We start from the raw sequence: 22,308 nt of genomic DNA on the forward strand, positions 1-22,308 counted from the left end.
AAAGTCTTTAAATTTTTCATGTGGTTAATTGATTTTAAATTATTAAGTTCCATTTTGACAGTTTATTATAAATTAAGTTGGCACACCGACCTATTTTTCCAACAAAAACTTGCATAAAGGGAACCACTGCTCGTGAAACACAATAACGGTGAAACGCACACTAGTGTTTACATGAAATTTACAAACTTAAAGTAAGTAACCCTATACTCACAGACAATTTCGAAAACAGACGTTTTAATTAACCACTGGGACAGTGTGGCTGGACATCGCATTGCAATAACTTTAAGCAACCCCCACCTAGAACTACAATCTGATTGGTCGGTTGGTGGAATCGTATGCAAAGCGAAACTATGCTTCCCGGAAAGGATATTTTGCCTTCATGATCTTTAACTGTTCAAGAAAAGTAATTTTGATTATACTTGTACGCTGATACCTTCCGCGGGCCGCACAATAACAGCGTGGCGGGCCGCCAGTTGGTGACCCCTGATTTACTGTAAATGCTCTACATCGCTCTTGAATCATTTGTGTGAAAATGTGAACAATCAAATCAAACAGTTTGAGAAACAATTACATCGTGTGGCAGCAAGCAGAGCACTTTGAAAATCAAAGTGCTAACTGTGATAATAATAACAATTAATCAATAAGTAAAGTTTATTTTAGTGTAGTTTCACATAACGGTAAGGTACATGTGACAAAAGTCCGGGACGAAAGTAGTACGCTATATTAAACACATAGCCTAACTTTTTAGCCATATCGAAGCTACATCTTAGAGAGAGATACCAAAAAAACAAAGCATGCTGCTATCCAAGGCAATATGCCCCCACAAATATAAATAAAACTTGACCGATAGAATAGAAAGTAGCCTAAGCTTGCCCCATCACAACCTCCTAACACACAATGGATAATTGGACATACATCAACGCGAAAACAGAACACATAAAAGCAGCCGCTCTTACTCTCCACATCCATTTTTGAAGAACCACAAGAGTTTTGCTATGAAGTTTGATCACACAGCTAAGCGAGATATTGAAGAGCTGAAACTCGAGATCATCTTCTTATTTAGCTTACTTGCTTGCCTCAAATCAGGATAGCCTATTCAAGTACTAACGGTGCTCGGATCCACACATCTTTGCTAAATTTTCCAATGCGACTGCAGTCAAGACCAAAGACTGTGAATTGAAGACAAGCTGTCATTCGTTGCGCAATTTCTAAAGTTAAAACTCGTAATAATAGTTATCTAGTTCCTGACAAGCAGTTTCAACTGCAGTTTTTTCACTAAAATGTAAGCTACCATACTCAGCAAATAAACAAAATTGTTTTTGGTGTTACACTTGTTCAAAGTAGGGAGGGGGGCGCAAAGCAACAAATGTTAAGAACCACTGCCCTATATCTAGACTTACCAAGATTTTTTTCAAAAAATTTTCAGACCCTAGATTAACAAATTTATCAACAATCCTTTCAGAGATAATGAATTTGTTGTAAACTAACAGAGTTGCATTTTTGATTCAGAAGACACCACCAAAAATGTAGGCTATGACATCCAGTGTTTTCTAATGCCATCATTATAAATATCAAAATGCATAATAGAATAAAGAAACAGAACATATAATCTAACGATTTAAATTTCTCAACTATCTCACACGTTAGAGCAGAACACAAATATCTACTGTGTAACCCACTCTATAAAAGTCACAGAAATTCACGTCACGTATGGTACCATCCGCTTTTTTAAAAAAAATCGTGCGCGTATGTCATTGGTGTTAGCAAACTTTGAGGAAACCGGCAGAGTTGATGAAACGCTTCAGTGAGTCAAAGGCTTTGGTGGAAAGTAAACTAAGCTAAAACGTTTTACCCAAATTTAGATTTTGCCCATAATAGTTTTTCTTGTGTGGGCTTATTCTTCGCTTCTTTTTCTTATCGTTAAGCATGGGTTTGTACAACCTATCGTAAGCCTACTCTCTTACATTCGCGACAGTGTTTTTTTAATCTGTTTTCATTTGTGTGGCTAGACAACTCAGGCCAGTGGTTTCTAACGCATGGGTCGTGACCCAAAGTTGGGTCGCTTGTTTTTCAGGCATGTTTTATCTTGGGCGAAAAAATAATAAAAAACATTTAAAACGTGAAAAGAACAGTCAAAAGACTTTAAACTGTCTAAAATGGGCCATGTTTCCCCGGCTGGGGGGAACGGGGGCAGTTAACACGGCCCTAAATATGCCTGTGTTATGGGAACGCATTCTGTTGTTTTCACGTTTTATTTTTCAAACTTCACATTTGGCTGAACATGAAGTCGAAACCGATAAATCACCAAAATAACACTTCCAAAAATTAAAAAATGAACTGACATTCTCAAACTTAAAAACAAATAACGATGACGTAAGCGAACTTAAGCTTGGAAATAAGATACTCGGCAATCTTAAACTTGACTTCGAACAAAAATAAATGAGGTTTAAACCATTTACTTACTAGTTGAAAGAATAAGTGACACGCGCAATTAGCCTATACTGGTATTTTAATGATGTAACTGCAAAGTAAAACATACTTCTTTTAATATTAATTATTTTAATAACTATTATTATTATATTAATATTAATTATTATTATAATTTTAATAACTACGGTTACTTCTTTTAATAGATTATAACTTTTGTGAAAATGACACTTAGTAGCCTACACTTCGTACAAAAGACAATTTGCACGAGTCAAATGATATTTGTATATCAACATCTTGTGACTATAACGTTTTTTTCCCTCAGGACCCTCACACAATGAACACAAAAAAGCACCAATATCCCAACACGCAACACGCACAGTTTGTGAAACAAATAATCTTAGGAAGATATTGGATACTGGCAAATAAACCACAATTCTCGGTTACAAGGCACATCGTTCCACAATCTATGCTTTGTAGCATACTCCATGTTCACGCAGTCTTCGTCGCCTAAAGCGTCGTTAGGTTCTCCCTGACTCCACGCATTGAAAATGCTGGCATCCAGTGATGTGCTATCACTAAAAAAATCGTGCAAAACTTAAATTTGAATACTAATAGTTTAAAACTTAATTACTGCATTTCGATAAAAGTCATATTTTGCTTGTTTGTGCAAAATGAATGTGAATTTGAATTTTTGTGGGCGATGAATGTATTTACTGTAGGCTACATTATCACTAAGAAGAATGATGTGAGACTCGACACGTTGTGAGACTACATCAAATTAATCTTGTTGTAATTTTAAACAATAGTACTTGATGGAGTTGTAACTGAATTTGGATAAAAGTTATACAAATCCAAGCTTTTTAAAACGAATATTATGTTTAAAAATCTAAAGGATAAAATTAAGTAAAAGATACACCACTGCAGCGATTGAAAGATGAAATAACGTTTTTTATCAACCTATAAACGAAGACACCCTCTTGAGCTCGATCGTCCAATCCAATCCAAAACAGTGTCCACTGATTTCCCTCGCCGCTGATTAGATCCTACAAACACATGTGATCAATATGCAATCCTGTCTCCTGAAAAGATAGCAACAAATGGCCTTGTGGCTTCAGTTCAGTTCGGTATGTTTTTATTTCTGACCATCGCAACAAAAAAACAATATATGCTAACATAGCAGACGTCTAGAAAAAGGTAGAAGCGACAAAACGCGGACGTTATAACGTGCATGATACTAAAGCAGGACAATCAGTTTAAAATGTGGCACGGTCGCAACACCTTAAACAGGCTTTATGATCAATGGCACATTCAGTAGTCTACTTAATTTTTTAAAGTATCATTTCTGAAAAACTAGTTAGCCATTAAAAGGACGTGTATTAGTCAAGTTATCCACCAGACTCATAATACTTTTATTTAAAATACGACTGGTCTTGAAACATTAATTGACATGAAAGTTTCAAAGCAATCAGTGACGTAGCCAGAATGGAAATTTTTTGGGGACAAAAAAAAGATTTGTAGTAACAATTATTTTTAATGGCTAAAATAAAATATATTTAAAAGTATAAGTAGGGAAAGACCTCCTAGAGTGCCCACTGCCCACCCCACATTCATTTAATGTTTTTTTGTAAAGATTTTATTTGTTAAGTTGACGGTATTAAGTTTTTGCAACAAGCTAATTATAGATGCTAGAACACAATTAATAAAAAAAATTTGAAATTTTATCTAGTTCAGTTATTTACTAACTGGCATTTGAAAACTCAGTTCTAAAAGTGGGCAGTTTAGGGCATGTGTGTCTTTTCTGCCCACCTGTAGTTCCAACCGCCTTTTATTTGAGTTAGGACTTAAGTCTTTTCGTTGATATTAACTTTTATTTCACTAATAAAAAAAAGAAAGGAAACATTTGATTTCCCATGATTAGGCCATACTTCCGTTAATACAAAACTTTGGCTGTTTGCATTGTAAATGTACGCAACTATTTTCACTCGAAATTGTTAATGCAAAAACAACAGAGTATGGTTATCAGTCAATGCGAGTGCTTGGGTTGTTTGTACTGGTCAACTGGATATCTTACTTTTCTGCTCACAACATCAACCGCAAAAACATTTGTTGTAAATGCCAGTAAAAAATCCTTATTGGAAATAACATTGTCATCAAAAAGCCTAATCCTGTTGCCCCAAAGCCAGAAGTTATATTTTTGTAGAGTGTACTTGTGGTTTTGAAAAGTACCCCAAACCTTGTTTTCACATTTCGTAAGACGTAAGCGATGCTCAAAAATACGCACTGCTCATAAACAAAGCCATGCGTTAACCAAGTTAATGCAGCGCAACCCGAGATTATGCCAGTATTATACAGTAGCCTACGCATCAACCCTATAATTATTAGATTGGCTATGGCTTACAGAATTAAATAGCGAAATTCTTGCGCAAACGCTGCAATAAAATATAGTTTTTGCTTAAAAATGTGACTTCTGTTATTGATACGTTTCGCAACGCGATGTTTATTCAACCATATCACTGGTGGATTTCTTAGGAAATGACTAGAGGAGTCTAAAATGCAGCTAAAATGCCTTTCAAGTGTTTACTTTAGACCAGGGGTCGGCAACCTACGGCCCGCGGGCCAGGTCCGGCCCGCCAGGCGCTTCGTTCCGGCCCGCGAGCAGTTCCAAGCAAAAGCACGCAATTCGGCCCGCGACGATAAATAAGTTGTTTTTCGCATGCTAAAATCATAGTGCAACAAAACCACGGATACTACCTCGTGCTACAAATTATATGCTTCATTGCACACGTTTCATTTTTGTGCAAAAGTTTAACTAGATTCAATAAGACGATGCAATCTTGAACAAGCCAGATGACATCACAATGCTGGTAATCAAGAAAAAGGAAATTTTTGCTGGAAATCAAGAAAAAGAAAAAGGGAATCACACGACTGTGATTGCAACTGGTTGAGTGGTTGATATATTTCAAAATTTAGATTCCAACAGTTGGTAGGAGTAACGATGGCAAAACGCAGAAAAGTGGATTTGGAGAAACGAAGTTTTCAGCAAGAGTGGACTGAGAAATACTTTTTTATCGAGCATTATGGCAAAGCAGTTTGTTTGATATGTCAGAAAAATGTGGCGGTCTACTTTGGCAATTTGGCAAAAAAATGCAAACAACATCAACATTCACATTAAATTGTTACACACATTTGTTCTTTTAATAATCGGTTTCAAAGTAATAAATTCCTTTTATCATATCAATGAACATATTATATAAGCATGAATAGGAGTGTAAAACGCCGTGCAATTAAGGGTAAGATATTCGCGTTTCACAAAAGCTGTCCCGGCAGTTACGGCCCGCCAGTATATTTTATTTTATCAAATTGGCCCGCGGCTCAAAAAGGTTGCCGACCCTTGCTTTAGACTTTAACTGTTTTATAAAAGTTTTGGTTTACAGGAAAAACCAAAGCAACACACATGTTGAACTAAATAACGCATAACAAACACCTAATTACCGTTACAAAATCTTGTTGTATTTGGGTTTTGATTGATACTAGAATCCCACCGGCAGAGGCACAGAAATTTGTTGCATTTTGGTATGACCTTCCATTCTTTTCCACTTTGTAGCATAAATTTCCAAACCTCACCCCAATAGGACAATCTAACAAAAAAAAAATTAAAAAGGTTATAATTTTCTGCAAAGGTGGACTTCCACTGTCTTTAGAAATACAATCAATTTATGAATTAAGATCATTCTTACCAAAATACTGCAGCGTTTTAATTTGTATAATTATTGTAAACTTGTTTTCAATATTGTTTTTGTAAGCATGTAATCCTTCCATTACACCACCATTTGTAAATCCCAACTAAACTACACAACCGTAAACATAAAGTGAAAGTTGGCAAGAAATAAATAGAAAAGTAGTTATAAAAATATGTAGATAAAAATTTCGTTTTGTCAGGCTTCGTGGTGCGAAAAAATTTAATAACGCCGTGAATGCAACAATAGCTAGGAAATTAATTGCAATACATTGGCACAAGATACTTTATTTTTATATTGATACGACTATTAGGCTATTTCTCTTTAACACCAGAGGAGTTAGAATCATGTCCAGAAGATTTGAAAGTGTCCATGCCATTACATGTTTAGTAATTAGTCAGCGATTTACGGGCTCTTGAAAAGATGTCAAACCTGCATCGTCTTCACCTTACCTGGCTGGTCACATTGACCTTCTGTGATGGTGATGTCATCAATTGCAATGTCACCATGGTAATCACTGCCTCTCACTCCCTCGATAACAACCTGAAAGGAATCGGCCGAGGCCATTGTTGTTCTACCGAGCAACCATTCGTTTCCTGAGTGACAAAGTTATCTGTTAGTGTTGGTTAGTTTATGCCTGCCAATGTCCAAGATAAAAGGTGAAATTTTAAAACTACATTACAACTCTTTTATGGAGATGTTTACCTTAGAATCCCAAGATTTTTCGTGATGAGCAATGCAACGTCAATATACAATGAAATAAACAAAACGTATTAATTTCGTTTGTGCCTGCAAGGAGCGGAGGTTATAATGAGAGGCTACTGGGAATTGTGGGAATTTTTATTGTCAGACTGAGAAAGCTTCTTTGGCAGCTTAATCCTAGTAGTGTCGCATACTGGTAGACTCTTTGAACAACTAACGCAAGCCGGTCACCGACATTGACAAAGTGAAGGTTTTGTTTGTTGTTGAAGTTTTGTTTTTCTGCAAATTATCCATCTAATAGATGATACTGTACTACATAGAGAGCTCTTATTGAAGCACACATCCCAAGAGTCGAACCACCTCCGCCTGATCTTGCCGTTTTTCCTTCACATTGTTGAGAGAAGTTAATCAACTGAGCTGTTCGTATGTTGAAGTGCACCAACACCTATGCCGGCAAAGACACGATTATAGGTTGCGATGGCTTATCTTTTACGGATGTATTTCCCTACTGATGGTAAATTTTGATGGAAAAATGTAACAAAGCTATTAGATTAACTCATTCATGGTTGACTTTCAGGTCCGTATAGGATAAAAGTCTACAGATGAGATATTCACCTTGAGGTCCTGACTTGCTCCAGATCGGCGTCGCGAGATTTGTCGGATTACTGTCTTCGCGAACATAGACATTCAAAGCACCAATGTCCACTCCCTGAAAATCATTCACAACAACCAGAAAACCTATTAACTATTGCTATCGATGTTTTTCACTAAATTAATCGGATCATCGACTCACGTGCATATGGTAGTAGAATTGCAGGCATTGTGCAGTAGTGGGATTGAAGGTTTGTGACGACAGACGAGTGACATCTCCAAAAGCTCTGTGTGTATGAAGTGATTGATTATAAAATCACTTAAAACCACAAAAAAAACTTTCGAAAGACTTTTCACAAACAAACCTTGGAGTAGAAGCTTCCAGATATAAATAGAAACCAGGCACTGTTCCGTACGTGTGGTCGGCAATCGGCCCAGTATCAGCCGATGAACTTGCACCACTAAGTCGTTCCCAGTCAAAGTCGTCATCACTGTCCTATTCGTACACGTCATAAATTGGCCTGGTTTTAAGTTATTTCTACATTTCATTTTATGTGACACTGATTTATGGTAAGCCTCTTGAAAGTTAAGAAAAATATTTTCACATAATAATGCTCCTAAACTGAGGGTTTATTTAAGTTGGAAAAAAAATACAACAATGAATATCAAAGGTATTCTAAAGTAGATGATTTACAAAATTATTAAGGTGCAAAACTCTCTCTACAAATGATACCTGTGTGAAGCCACACATGTCAAGACTTTCGAATCCGCATTGCACCAGCGGTTTCGGGCAAGGCTCGTTGCGAATTGTAACGTCGTCGATGGCAGTGTCCGCGTGATAATTCAGACCACGAACAGCTTCAAAAGCCAACTGTAAATGTAAAAGAAAACATAACTCCAGCTGTTCACTACTCGGACAAAATGTTTGCTATGAACAGTGAGCAATGAGCAGCCATCGGCACTCACCCTGAATGGATAATCAGAATCAATTGTCACTTTTGCTTTTTTCCATTGGTTACCAAGGTTGCCTGTGTCACTCCAAACTTTCTTGCTAGAGAGCCCATCAGCCCGTTGCACCAAAACGTTTAAATCACCGGTTCCAGCGCCGAACATGTGGTAGTAAAACTCCAAGCAATGGCCTGTAATGTGTCACTGGCGCTTTATACAGTTTGCATGATGAATCAGACCATTTTGAAAAAACAATAAAGCTTTCATCAACCGTTAATGCGTTTCGTTTAAATTTTATTCTGCTGATGATTACTGTATCAAACAATAATTGAAAACATAAAGAAATTGCGACAGTTAATGTCCAGAGGATAAGAACTCACCCACAGTCGGTTCTAAAAGTGGTGATAGCAAACGGGCTACATCTCCACTTTGTCGGGGTCGGGATGCTTCTATGAACATGTAGAATCCAACGACGAATTGGTCTGATCAATATAATAAAATAAAATTGCTAACAGAATAAGCGTTAGGACTATTTAGATGCGTTTTTTATAACAAAAACATAATTAAAGTCAAAATTTTATTAAAATAATTGCTCATCATTATTGTCACGTCAGGATAACAATGAAAAGTTCCTTGATGGTGTTATTGCTCAATGTTTACAAACTGATGTCACAATGAAACGCGGTGATAAACGCGTTTCTTGTGTTGAAGGTTACTCAAACTGATTTTTTTGTTTGAGACTTCTTCAGTCTAAGGGTAGCTGACACTGACAGATTGGTTAATTATATTATAGCTTGTGACACAAAGGAACATTGGAAGGAAGAAGGAAGAAGGAAGAGAGATTCCCAAGAACACAGAAATGTGTTTGTTAAAGTTACACTCAAATTAATTGTGTTAGATTGTAACGTTACCTACCAATCCTTGTTCCTCTTGTATGGTCACGTGATGGCCCGGTGTCAGAAGAAGGTGTGGAACCATTGTTTCGGGTCCAATTAAAGTCGGCTGTGGGATCGTTCAAGAAATTGCAAATGCCATCCACGTCAAAGTCGCAATGCAAGACTGAAGAGGTTCAATTATTGTCTCAACGTTAATATAACTATTTGAACATTAACTAATGTAATAATTTATTATCTGCTGTTCCTTCAAAGAGTCTCTTTTTTTAAGCGTTTCTTGCTTAAACTAAGCTTTATAAATTGTTTTGCTGAGTAATAAAATCTTTACACGTCGTTCAAAAGGGCACCAGTACTACACCTCTCAAGAGCTTACGGCTGCATTTTTGGCAGAGCTCTAAATAGTAGTAATAGCATGCCTGAAGCTGGGCACGAAAGTTCGCTTCCTTGCCTTCTCGTCACCTTAATCTAAATTCTTAACAACTGGGCCACCAGCTCAGTGGCCGAGTGGTTTCGCCTTCGGCTCTGGTGCTGGTAGATCTGAGATCGATTCCAGGTCGGGTCAAACCGAAGACTTTAAAAACGGTACCGATTGTGTTCTTTCTTGCATAGCGCAGTGAGAATGAGTCGGGTAATAATGTGATAACATCGTAAACCTGATACAAATTAAAAATGAGCCCTGTCGCTAAAAGACCTTAGCTGTTGTAGAGCGACAATAAATAAAACCATAACATTATTATTATTACTATTAACAACTGGGCGTAAGCCTAGATTTGACGAAAGAACTTTGAAGTGAAACACTTGTTACCTCTTCGAACGCTTTGCAGTTGATCTAAAGTTAAAACTAGGAGAAAAACTTTTAAGAAAATGAAAATCTACAACCTCGAGTTGATAGAACCACTGTCTTGATGTAGTTTAATAAACAAAAAGTTAAAATGAGATATTCTAAAATCAATGTTCACAATCTTTTTAGATACATGCTGCATTGCTGCAACCCTCTAAAGAAATGACTCTGATAACTGCTCCGATAATGTTAATAAGTTTGTGAAACCATATTCGTTTCTCGTGTGAACCAGTCATGCAGTAAATGTAAGATTTTATATCGATTATGACTTCTGATGACGCGTTTCATACAATTGTCTTTCAGCATGCATTTTTTTATAGAATTTACTACTTCACGAGTCGCTACTACATAGCCTACCTGTCATCCTATGTACGTTAAAACCGGGTGAAAGATTAGCTTCAGGTGCAAACTGATTAGAATGCTCCGTGACAGTTGATGAGGTTGCAGTGGTACGCTCCAACGTTGTCAATGAAGGGGCAGTCACTGGCCTTGCATTAACTCTTGAACCTAGAAAAGTTGCAGTTGTGTGTTTTGTGGGAGAAACTATTGTTTTCAAAAACCTTTAACTGTTGGTAACTTTATCATTGCTGTTGTTTTCCGACAAAGAAAAATAAATTGAATTGAATTTTATGGAAAAACGCCTTACTGGTTTCTATGATTTTGGATATGGATGAGCTGAGTTCCTGATACGACACGGAATGAACTTTTATGAGATACCTCGTAGCTGGAGACAAACTATCAACTGTCACTGGCGGGGCAACTGCGGCAATCTGTGAAGTGTTCAATATCCTTGATGTATATTATAAAAAAAATGATTGCCATTTCGTTCACCAATCATTTGCGACTTGAAGTTGTCGAATGTGTGGAATTTCTTGATTGTTCAGCACTGCAGCCGAAAGTATTAAAAAGTTATCGACCCAACTTGACTTTCACTAGTCGCCTAAAATTAAATTGCAAACAACATTATTCTTGTCCAGTCTTGTGAATTATGATCCATTCTGCTAATGTTTAAATATAAAATTGTGAACAGGACAAATTCGTAATCTTGTGACTGTAGTACCTGTAGAACGTCGTATCGATTAACAACGCTTTGGATGATGATACGGTATTCGACTATCCTGAAGTTTCTCGGAGGAAGCCATGAGATAACAATTTTTGTTGGAGTAGCCAATATCACTGATAGATCAGTTGGAGGAGGAATTGAAGACGATAGTGTGGAGGACCGAGGAGCTAATCAATGAAATATCATCAAATATATATGTTGGGTCTATACGATCAATTAAATTAATAGACACTTGACTGTGCATATCGACTAGTGATATTCAACTCTGGGTGTGCAACAGAGCAGCACACTTCCTGTGACAGTTCTTCTTTCTGTGATATCTACAGTATTTTGAGAATATTAATCTTCATACCACTGAGAAAACCTCTTTGGAAGGTTTATCCTGGCAGTTGTTTATACTTATATGGCACCGTTAAACCACAGTTGACAGCACTTCAACAACAATCATAAACGATCTGCTGATGTAAGCAAACGGAAGTTTATGATTGTTGTTGGAGTGTGGTCGTCAGAAAATTATTTCATCAGCTACGTGCTACAAACGCAGAGCCGAGTAAGTTGCTCAAGTTGAACCTCGAGAGGTGAACCATTGTTTCTTCATTTTGCATTTTTTCAATTTGCGATGAATTCTCAAATTTAAATACACATTGATATTGATGTTCTACAGATAACATGTCTTAAAATCCATGGTAAAATCCAACGCCAAAGGGGCATATTATATCTCAAAACTAGAGCTGATGAACAAAAACGGTTAGGCCTACATTTTTAGAATCAGTGCCCAAATATATTCCAAAGTAGGTCTAAAATTTCAGGCACAATGTTTTGCTGGCCCGTATAATCAACAAGCGGTAAGTTGATTCTTGCTTATGCCGCCCCGATAAATCAGTCGGTTAGCTCGTAAAAACTTCAAGATCAAGCGGTGCTGGTTCGACTCTATGGGTGTGCTCTTGAGCAACGCATTCTAAGGACTGCTCTCGTTTCAGCGGCACGCAGTGGAATGGAATAATTCCCTATACTTCAACAATCGAAAAACTTTACTCTGTCAATCTCGGTAACCGGCCCTGCATTAAAAGCTTTTGCGTGTTTGCGAAACTAGCTACCAGGAATAACCTATCAAGGCTTTGTCAGTCCGAGGATAAAGATTCAAAACAAAATCAGCATATTTGTAGAAAAAAAAATCTAAAGCAGCAACGAACACTATACTAATTATTCAAACATGTTTCAAAATTTAAGTATTTTTTACAATAATTTCACTTAAAAGTCCAAATCCCGACATACGTTTGTATGTAACATTTGATACTGACCGCTTGTGGTTGATGTGGTTTTCTGGAAGGAAGGAGAATCATCGGTTGGAATCACTATGCGAACAGATCCTGAAGGATTTGGTGGTCGAGAAAGCAGAAATAAAATCTAATGATGATCAGAATGGAGAAAGCTCAATAAACAAAACAGATGGTAATTTATGGAGTTTTAGAGCTTAAAACTAAATTGATAACTGAAAAATACACATAAAATGTAATCCCTTTATTTGAATCCTTTTACACGGTGTTTCCCTGTCGTTACACGACTGGTGTCGAGAAGAAATTGGAAATACCTGGTTTTCAATTTGTTCAAGTTTCAGCGAATGATTTGCCATTATTTGAGACAGGTTGAATATGGTATCGAAGTTTCTCGCGCTCCCTTCTAAAACTTGTCCAGTCAGGAAAGTCACTTGGTTGCTGTTTAGATTCATCGAGTCAGACATTGCACCAAGCAATGCCTTTTCTTCCTGATAATTACAGAACTGTCAACTGTTGATCAGGACAGAAGTAAGTTTGAAAAAAAAAAATGATTAGCATTTTCTCTTGAGAAATAAAAACACATCAAAAGGGCATGCAATAAATACCCGAAGCATTGTTGAAAGCCTCTTCAGCTCTACCGAGTGTCGCATTATAGCGAGTTCTAATGTTTGCTTGGCGATGAGAAGACTTTCAGTTGTTCTTTGAAGATCAAACAAATATGAATCTTCTTTTTGTAAAGTTGTGTTGATCCTATCATCTAACTGGTTATATCTGTGATCAGTTTGTGTTTCCAAAGCTCGCATCCTGGAATTGACTTCACCTGTCACATTGTAAAGCAGCTGGACGACCAAGTCCATTTCCTAAAAAAACATTGTATTATCAAGTTAACTTATTACAGTTTTTTCCTGCTGGCTGCATTTTTACAAAAAAACAAAAAAACTTCGGTCAAAAAATACACTTTTAATTATTAAAGTAGCTGAAAGTATAAGTAGTCTATGCTACAATGCTATTAGCGATTGTATCACGACGAATTTCTTTAGATTTCTCAAAAAAACGTTTATAAAACTTAAAAATGGAGTTAAAACTGCTTTGATATAAAACGACATCCTGAAAATCGATCAATAGCAGGACGTACTTGCTGCAGCTTTTGTTCGAAAGATAGAGAAACATCCATTACAATAGTCGTAAGACTTTGACTTTGGTTGTTCGAAACTTCCACTTCCCATCTCAGATAGTTTATGTTTTCTTCAATCACTTTTAGATAATTTTCGAACGACAAAACTGTTTCCGCTGCTTCTTTAGCATTTCTGTGAATTTGATTGCATGCAGTAGATACTAATTGAATGTAAATTAAGCTACTTATCTTAAATCATGTTTTATGGACTTGGGTGAATTTAAGAATTTAATTATTATTATCAATGTTCTGAAACGTAAAGCTTCACAATGAAAAAAGAAAGTACTGTATTATCATAAAAAAGTGTTGCCAAATCTGCATTATTTTAACTTGGTATGAACAATTACAAGACAAAAAATATGGTTTCTTACATTTTCTGTTGCTGTTGATTTTCTCGAATGCTCTGAAGAGAACTTTCAATACTCTCAACCGCAGCTTTCAACACTGGTATTTCTTCTCGCGCAGTTTCACTTGAACGAATATCTAAAGATATTTTAAAAGTTGCATTAAAAGACCAATAACTAATTTTACGCTGCGCAAAGCAAAACGGCCCAAAGTGGAACAGCAAATACAATGTTGTCTTTCAGGAGCTTTCAAGCTCTGAAATTCTTTTGACTTACCTTCTTGCAAATTGCTCACTTGTCGAATCAACGACTTTGATGTGTGATTGAGAGCGGCTACGTCATCCATAAGGTTCAATAATCCATCTCTTGTGGTCGCATCCTTTGCGTCTTGATGTTCTTGTTCTTCCAAGAATCGCATTGAAATTCTAACGATTAAATTTATTTCAGCAAAAGAACGACGTTTGTTTAGGAGAAAGTGAATGTCGTTGCATTTTTATAGCTGTCATAGAGTTAAATAGTCCTTCTACCGTGCTCTGACATAAAAAAATTAGTTAATCTCATCACGCATTTACTGGCACTGGAACTTGTGACGTACACCTAGAAATTGTAACTTTAAATCTTCCACCACAACAACAAATGGACATTCATAGACCTACTAACCTACGATTTTTTAAGGAGTCACACCATCTAATATTTATTTTAACGTGTTAAAACAGCATGTAAAATAAAACAAAGTGGTTTTGATTTTTGTTCTTAGATGAGTTAGCAAAAACTTTTTGACGTCTATTTTGAAAATTAGAAAATACTAAACAAAACAAAAAAACTTTTTTTAACATTATTCATGTTTTACCTATTTTCGTAATCGCGCAACTTTTCTTCCACTTGCTCTACTGAAGTTGACAATCTTGATGATAGATTTCTGGAATTGTTTTTAAAGTCCCAGATGTACCTTGAGTGCGTGTCTTGCAAGAGTCTGATGTTGTTTATTGTTTGCTCCTGCAAACACTTATAGTCTTTAGTAAGTAACAAAAGCACAAACCCAGATGTTCAGTAAAGTCGTTTAATTTTTTTAAAGTTTATTTGTAGGGTACAAGCTTGCTCTTTGCTGGATATGTTCTCTTACAAACCCCTTATACAAACCTGAATTTCTCTTGATGCATGGCAAGAGGAAACAGTTTCATCCAAAACTGACACATTCCTTTCTAGAAGTTTTCGTTCTTTATTTGAAAACTGCACATTCGTTCTTAGATCCGTCATTTCGCTTTTAAGAGACGTCAGAACATTCTAGAATATAAAGATGGTAAGCCAACATTAAATGTTTTGTTATAGAAATCACTTGATACGTTTCTAGCATTAGCATAGTTAAGCTTTCTTCTACAAACGTATTTCACCAAAACCAAGAAAGAGTTTATTCCAATGAGCTCACTCGACATTATAAGACAAAGCAAAAAATGTTCTTCGCTCAAGCAAATCTCCAAACCTGAGTCTGATCCAAAGCTGTAATTTCTTTTTCCAGTCCATAAACAGCTTGTGATAAACGACTCGTGTTAGCAATCAAAGAATCTAACATTGAACTATTCACCGACGGTTTTTGGCTGAGAGTTGTAAACCCTGTGAATAAAAAAAAACAAAAAAACGTAAACTACCATAACTCAACTTGAATTCAGCTGCAAAAGAAGATAATTTCTGAAAAATATGCAAAGCCACGGTGAAACTATAGCCCAGTAATAAAACTAAACAAGCTTATGTAAAAAAAGGATTAGCCTACATGCATATCAACTGTCACAATAGGCAACTTCTCACTTTCGACTGTTGTTAGTCTTTCAAGGACATTTTCTAAAGTCTGGTTTATTTTAATCATCAAATCCAATGAACGCGAAGTAGATGCCTCTCTACTCCTCTTCTGGGTCAGTGGTGGTCTCGCCACAACCAAAACTTTAGATATTTGGCGTAAGGTTGAAATCAAGGTGGAGGAAATACCAGCAGTATTGCGATTGGTGTCTTGTAAAACTTCCTATTATAAATGCAAACTTCTGTTGAGAATAATATGAAGCGATTAACTTACAAACAACAAATCAAATAAGAAGCCCAGACAGTAAATCAGTAGGCTTTTATATTGATTCAACGTCTGCTGACGTTGAATCAATATAAAAACGACTGGTTTGCTGTCTGGGAGGCTACACACAAACTAAAAACGTTTGATTTGTTTTTGATGAATAACAGACGTTTGAACAACAGAATTGACTCATGAACACATTTACGTCAGGGGCAAGCAAAATGGGTCCCACCACTTCTGGTAAACATGGGTTTGATTCTCGGTCGGCAAGAAAAAATGACAAAAGAAATTTGAATAATAAAAAAGTTGGTTGAATAGAAAAATCAACGTTCTAACTTGGCATGTTTTTTTTTATAAGCTTGATTGAAGTTTTAATTTCGGTTTCCCGTTGACAAAGTGTAAAATCGACGTAGGTTACAGCAAATTTCAAACCTCCAAATTCATGAATTTCTGATTGAAATAACATCATCACTCGAATAACTATTGTTTGAGATAAAATAAAAATAATTTTAAAAAATAAAAGAATTATTTGACATGCAATCTTTCAAAAATTTACAATAATTCTACCAAAAAAATCGGACTCCCACAAAAATTCTAACTTTTTCGACAAAGTAAAACTACTGGGAATGTTGAGTCACCTGTAACTTTTCTTGTCCATAGTCATTAGAATCAGAAGGAACATATACTTCCGATCTTTCTATGCCACCCTAAACAGCAGTTTACATTAAAAAGGCTGAGGCGTATCTCAGTTAGCCTACCTACAAGAGTTTGCTCCATACTGATGCTGATGAGTGATTCCGCTAAAAATGTAGTTTTGATATGGTTGGTTGGTTTTGAATTTTTATTCTCGGACTGACAAAGCCTTGATTGGTTATTCCTGGTAGTTTCGCATACTTGTAGAGGCTCTTGACACAGGGCCGGTTACCGAGATTGGCAGAGTGAAGTTTTCCGATTGTTGAAGTGTTGTTGCTGGTGAATTATTCCATTCACTAGGTGCCGCTGAATGGAGAGCAGTCCTGAAAGTGCTTTGCTCAAGCGCACACCCCGAGAGTCGAACCAGCTCCGCGTGATCTTGAGTCGGCGCTGTAATCCAGCGATTGTTTCCATAATTTATTAAACTATACTTACAGTTAGTTAGTTACCTTCAAGAAGTCGAAATTTATTGCATTTTTATAGATATTTTCAAATTCATGATGGGGGCTTAAGTTAAGCCGAAAACGTTTGACTGTTAAACTATTTGTAAATATGTAAAATATATTGTTATAATGCTCAAACTTGTTGTATTGTTGTGTCTTGCCTGTTTTTGGTACAAGAAAGCAAACTCTCTCCCGAAACATTATCAAACTATTCTGTGTAATTCTGTTTTGGCCATTATCGCAGATACAGCAAATACACCACATTCCAGTAACAAGAAGAGTCATTAAAAAGGCACAGGGGACAGAACGTGAACGTAGTGACATGCTTACCACCTACACGGTGAAAATCATATGGTTCCAACCAACACCTAGCTGAAGCAGTAACTCATACCTCAGTTTCCACATAATCGTACGATGACGGATCGTCGTCATACGTCAGAGATATTTGACTAGTTCGGTTGACAAGTGACCACGTGATGTCATTGAAACCGTTCAGGTCTTCTGCTAAATCGTGCAGAAGCGGTGAAACGCGGCCGAGCGTTAAATAAAGACTTTCCAAATCTAAATCCAAAAAATAAAGTTTTTCATGGACATTGAAAACTCCAAACTGTCTTCACTCTTTATCAAAAATGCACTCAGGTTACATTAGCTTTTACTTTGTTCGTAGTAATAGAATTTTATTGCAATGATTAGTCTGATTATACTGGGATAATACAAAATGTAAAATAAGATCTTTGCTTGACAAACAAACAGGTAGCTGTTGTCGTTGCTATATTTCATTAAATTTATTAGTATTGTCAACGTATTTAACTATTCAATGTAACAAGCATTTTGTTTTGATGTAAGATAGCCTATTATCATATTTCAAATTACTTTTAGCTAAAAAAATAATATTTAATGCTATGGCTAAAAACTAATTTGCATGATGTCCTTGTGCTTTTATGATCCATCCCTTTTTTGTAAGATGATTTTTTCGTTTATTTTTAATAATAAATATACCAAATGCATTTTGGCCTTGTCAGCATTGCCCAATGTCTTCTCAATGTAACAACTTGAAATTAAACATAATGTAATATTGTAATCAACTACCCTGTCAAGCCATGACACCGCATTGCAGTGCCGAAAAGCATAGAAAAACTCTTGTAGGGCTATCACAATTGTTTAAGTCATTGCTTCTAACTCTTTTTGTATGATACGCCGAACGTTTTTGCATCAAAAGCAATTTTGTAGAACTGCAAGGGAAGCTGAGAAATGTCATAATTCTGCTGTAGCAAAACCGTAGGCTTAATTGCAGGTTATTGATTTTCTGTTTTAGTTGCTTTTTTTCAGTGTGATTAGACCCGTTTTACTTTGATACTGTCAAGTGTCAGATAGCATCAACTAGGCCCACTCGTCTGCAATCACGCTGAGGCAAAAATATCACCAACTTTTGCATTTAAATTTACCTTTATGGAATTATAGCACTTAAGATTAAAAAAGCTCCACCGCGATTACAATTGGACAGGGTTGTAGGCTACCGCTTGAGAGTCAGAACTTCATCATTTCACGCCCGACTGTCTTTTACCGAAGACTGTGTTTCGCAGAAAACTGGTTAAAATTGCTGGTTTAACTCAAGCCTGAGCTTATATAACAAAGTACAAACTAACCATGATTTCTGTTTATTAAATCGTCTTCTTCCATCGAGATTTGTGACGTCAAGTCGAACAAACGTTGATTGGTTGAAAGTATATTGGAATTGTGGGTATGCAGTATGTCGCTTTGGCTGGCGACACGTTCCGATAACCTGTGAGGTCCTTTTCACGTTAATTTTTATCAAAGATTAGTTTACCTTTAGTGTAAACAGTTTACTTTATATCTTCGTCAATTATTCAGTTAAAGAAAACCAACAGCCGGATATTTGGTAAGCAGACATTTCTTTAAGATTTTGAGCTAATAACTTTAAATCTAAATTTAACAATGTTATGAAAAGAAATCCTTCAAATTTTCTAACGGTTGGAGAATCGCTATTTGGCCAAATTTAATTTAATTACAAATAGGAAATGGTATAAGCTAGGCTAAATAGGCATAGTAGCATAGAAAACAAAAATGTTTTAAAATGAAAAGAAATTTGGCGAAAAATATGTTTGATTTTGTTTTCTTTCATTTACATTCATTTTAAATTAAGCTTCTCGGTAAACAACCGTTTCGTTTCTCTCAAATAAAATAGGTTCCAATAACCACATTCATTTCCTTGCAGTTTAAAAGCTTAAATACAGCGACACAAAATTACACTATCACAAATAAAACGAAAAGAATGAGCTATCTTTGATAAATCTATTTGAAGAGTAAGGTGTAACGTGCTCCAAAATGCTATACATGTGCAGGGCTACGTAAGCATACCTTTTCACATCATAAAATTTTACTGAACAGAAGCAAGCAGTATAAAGTCTATTTTCAACCTACCGATCAATTGCCTTCCGATTGTCTGCCGAAATTTTACTAAGTGAATTTCGAGCTTCAGCACGGTGGCGCTCAAGAGCAATCAATCTGGAGCTAAGTGAAGCAATTTCTGTCTGGAGTTCTTGCATCACAACAGTGATGAAATGAACCTTGCACCGTATTTTGTTAATTAGTATTATTGTATTATTGATAGTTATTAATTTGACAACAGAACATATTTTTTTACCTTCGCAACATAATATTAATCAAATGGCAATGAAATGCATTTTTGAAAGTCTGAAAGATTGCTTTGGCCTTTGAAAGCTTGCAACACGACAAATTGTGGTTTAAATCTATGTCAAATTGGTCACTGGTCAGTATACATTTTGTTATATATATTGGGCTTTAATAGTTCAATAACATAAACAGAGTCTTTAGTTTTAATTTAAACCATTTCTTGCCTCCGTTTCCACTTGTCCATGTGAATGGTTTTTCGAACTTTTGTCCATAATTTTTTTGTCCAAAACATCTGCTTTTTGTTGAAGATCAGTGACCGTCCGCAAAGTCTTTTCAAACATCTCATTTAATTCGAAAACTTGTAACGAAACATTTCTTAATGCAAGCTTTGTGTGGTTTAAAACTTCCGCATTCATGTGCTGATTTTCAACGGTGATATTCTTTAAACTGTCGTAATTGTTTTCGCTTGTTTTCGAACCAAACTTGGAAAGGGAGGATGATACGTTACGGAAATGTAGCACCAAATTCTAATAAAAACATCAAAATAGGAAGTGTTGGCTTTAGAACACTACATGTTAATTACTGAAAATGGGACTACAGTCTTTAGGAACAAGTTCAGTTTTGCTTACCCAGACATCTACAAACAATAAATCAATATGAAAAGGACCAGCTGTACTCGCTGCAATAATAAGACATTTGATTTCAGGCAAAAAATAAATAAATGAATAAAGTAAGTACCACAATTTGAAATGGATAGGAAAGAAGTACACAGTTTTGTTGTGGATAAACTAGAATGTATGTCACCTCTACGTTTGTTTCTAGTTCACTTAATGTTGATCGCAAATTATCGACATCATCCCTCGCAGCGCCATGAAGGGCTCCTGTTTCCAACTGGACATGCAAACTTCTTACGTCATCGGCCATTTCAATGACGACTGTGGTGAGGTTCCACATGTCCTGGGTTTGTTCAATGAACCTATTGAAAATCAGCAATTTTTTAAAATCCGACAAGTTTGATGAGAAAGTTTTTTTTATCTTAATAATTTCAATAAAATACGAGCCACAGAAAAAATTGTTTCAAGAACAAATTTTAGAACGACTTTTGTCGGCAGCAATTGATTTAATTAAAAAAATATTGCAATGGAAACTGTTTAAAAAATCATCGCAGCCACGTAAATTGGCTACACCAGAAATGTGAAGCGAAAACTGGAAGTGACGCTTGTTAAGTGAAGCTGAAGTGCTGATCTGGAATCCGCTTACGCTTCCAACTTAAGCCAATCGGCTAGAACTTGAAACAGGTGCATTTCATGTGTGAGGCGATTTTCAACAGTCTTTACACGATTGTTGCCAGGCTGATCGCATATCTTTTCTTTTCCAAATCACATTAACAGCAGTTAATTATGTAAATAATTTATAGTTACAGAATCTATTGAAATTATGACGAAATAATGCATATGCATTTTCACTATTTATGATATACTTTAAGGCATGAAAATTTGATGTGGAAGCGCAACTTGCGAAGCGGTGGGAGTGGATGCGGTTGGAAAAGTAACAGACATGTCAGCAGGAGAAAGGCATTACATAAATACCAGCTTTCACATCCCTGGGAGTGGGACATACAGTATTACCATTATTGCGCGGCACCTGGTAGAAAAGGTTTGTTCAATCTCTAATAGATCTTCCTGTGTCTTTGAGGCTAATTCTTTGCACTTTTCGTCAATTGTTTGAGAATACGCTTCTGTGTTTCTGGAAAATTCTTCAGCAGCGTGGAACTTTAAGGAAAGGTTGTCCATGCCAGATTTAATGTCAACAAATTCAAAGGAAAGGTTTCCCATACGGTCTGCTAAATTGTTTACGTGCATTTGAATAGTAGCGAGAGCAGATGTCTCAAGCGGATCACTAGATTGAACTGTGCTCAAAGCTGATGCACTCAGTACCTGTGTATATGCTGAAGTTTAGTATGGAATTGCTTGATGCCATAGACCAGGGTGGTCCAAACCCTGGCACGCGGGCTGCATGCGGCCCGCGAACACTTTGTGCATGCCGGAATTGTCAGTGCTAAATCCAAGGTTTAAAAATACACCTACGTTTTATAAATACATTACATTCGCCACAACCCTAAATAAGTCGCGCATAATCAAGTCAATAGGTAACTATGAGGGAACAATGTCGGTTTGTGACGACACAAACGTGCGTTGATATTTTGCTTTTGTTGCTAGCACTTTCTCCGTTATGAAGGCACTTTCTCCGTTATGAAGCGATTAAAAAGCGACACACGGAACAGAATGGCTGATGAAACCCTGGATGCCTGCTTACGTCTGTCGACCACTGAATTTAAACCAGAGATCAACACTATATGCAAAAGCAAAAAACAATAAATTGTTTTGGTTTGCTAATTTGCTGACGTGTTATGTATCGTATCTTTTTTACTAGCTGAAAATCACTTTTTGAGTCGCAGGCA

General features: G+C 36.3%; 1 protein-coding gene across 1 annotated transcript in view; it reads right to left on the minus strand.

Annotated features, from left to right (window-relative positions):
* Positions 1–1,433: 1,433 nt before the first annotated feature.
* The window catches only part of LOC145776085 (uncharacterized), a 45,037-nt gene continuing 24,162 nt past the window's right edge, over positions 1,434–22,308 (minus strand). Inside the window, exons 27-56 of the mRNA XM_082587489.1 lie at positions 21,492–21,784; positions 20,760–20,823; positions 19,635–19,780; positions 18,839–18,975; positions 17,584–17,753; positions 16,695–16,763; positions 15,804–16,014; positions 15,481–15,611; positions 15,141–15,284; positions 14,851–14,996; positions 14,277–14,425; positions 14,028–14,139; positions 13,618–13,789; positions 13,088–13,342; positions 12,797–12,970; positions 12,507–12,612; positions 11,203–11,372; positions 10,789–10,912; positions 10,500–10,649; positions 9,324–9,467; positions 8,789–8,890; positions 8,427–8,599; positions 8,194–8,331; positions 7,826–7,956; positions 7,663–7,747; positions 7,485–7,578; positions 6,620–6,763; positions 5,923–6,068; positions 3,388–3,473; positions 1,434–3,005 (exon numbers count right to left, since the gene is read on the minus strand). Of these exons, the coding sequence (XP_082443615.1) occupies positions 2,828–3,005; positions 3,388–3,473; positions 5,923–6,068; positions 6,620–6,763; positions 7,485–7,578; positions 7,663–7,747; positions 7,826–7,956; positions 8,194–8,331; positions 8,427–8,599; positions 8,789–8,890; positions 9,324–9,467; positions 10,500–10,649; positions 10,789–10,912; positions 11,203–11,372; positions 12,507–12,612; positions 12,797–12,970; positions 13,088–13,342; positions 13,618–13,789; positions 14,028–14,139; positions 14,277–14,425; positions 14,851–14,996; positions 15,141–15,284; positions 15,481–15,611; positions 15,804–16,014; positions 16,695–16,763; positions 17,584–17,753; positions 18,839–18,975; positions 19,635–19,780; positions 20,760–20,823; positions 21,492–21,784 (4,344 nt within the window). The 3' untranslated portion in view covers positions 1,434–2,827. The remainder of the gene's footprint in view (positions 3,006–3,387; positions 3,474–5,922; positions 6,069–6,619; positions 6,764–7,484; positions 7,579–7,662; positions 7,748–7,825; positions 7,957–8,193; positions 8,332–8,426; positions 8,600–8,788; positions 8,891–9,323; positions 9,468–10,499; positions 10,650–10,788; positions 10,913–11,202; positions 11,373–12,506; positions 12,613–12,796; positions 12,971–13,087; positions 13,343–13,617; positions 13,790–14,027; positions 14,140–14,276; positions 14,426–14,850; positions 14,997–15,140; positions 15,285–15,480; positions 15,612–15,803; positions 16,015–16,694; positions 16,764–17,583; positions 17,754–18,838; positions 18,976–19,634; positions 19,781–20,759; positions 20,824–21,491; positions 21,785–22,308) is intronic.

Source organism: Aplidium turbinatum, chromosome 8, assembly GCF_918807975.1.
Source record: "Aplidium turbinatum chromosome 8, kaAplTurb1.1, whole genome shotgun sequence".
Classification (NCBI taxonomy): Eukaryota; Metazoa; Chordata; class Ascidiacea; order Aplousobranchia; family Polyclinidae; genus Aplidium; species Aplidium turbinatum.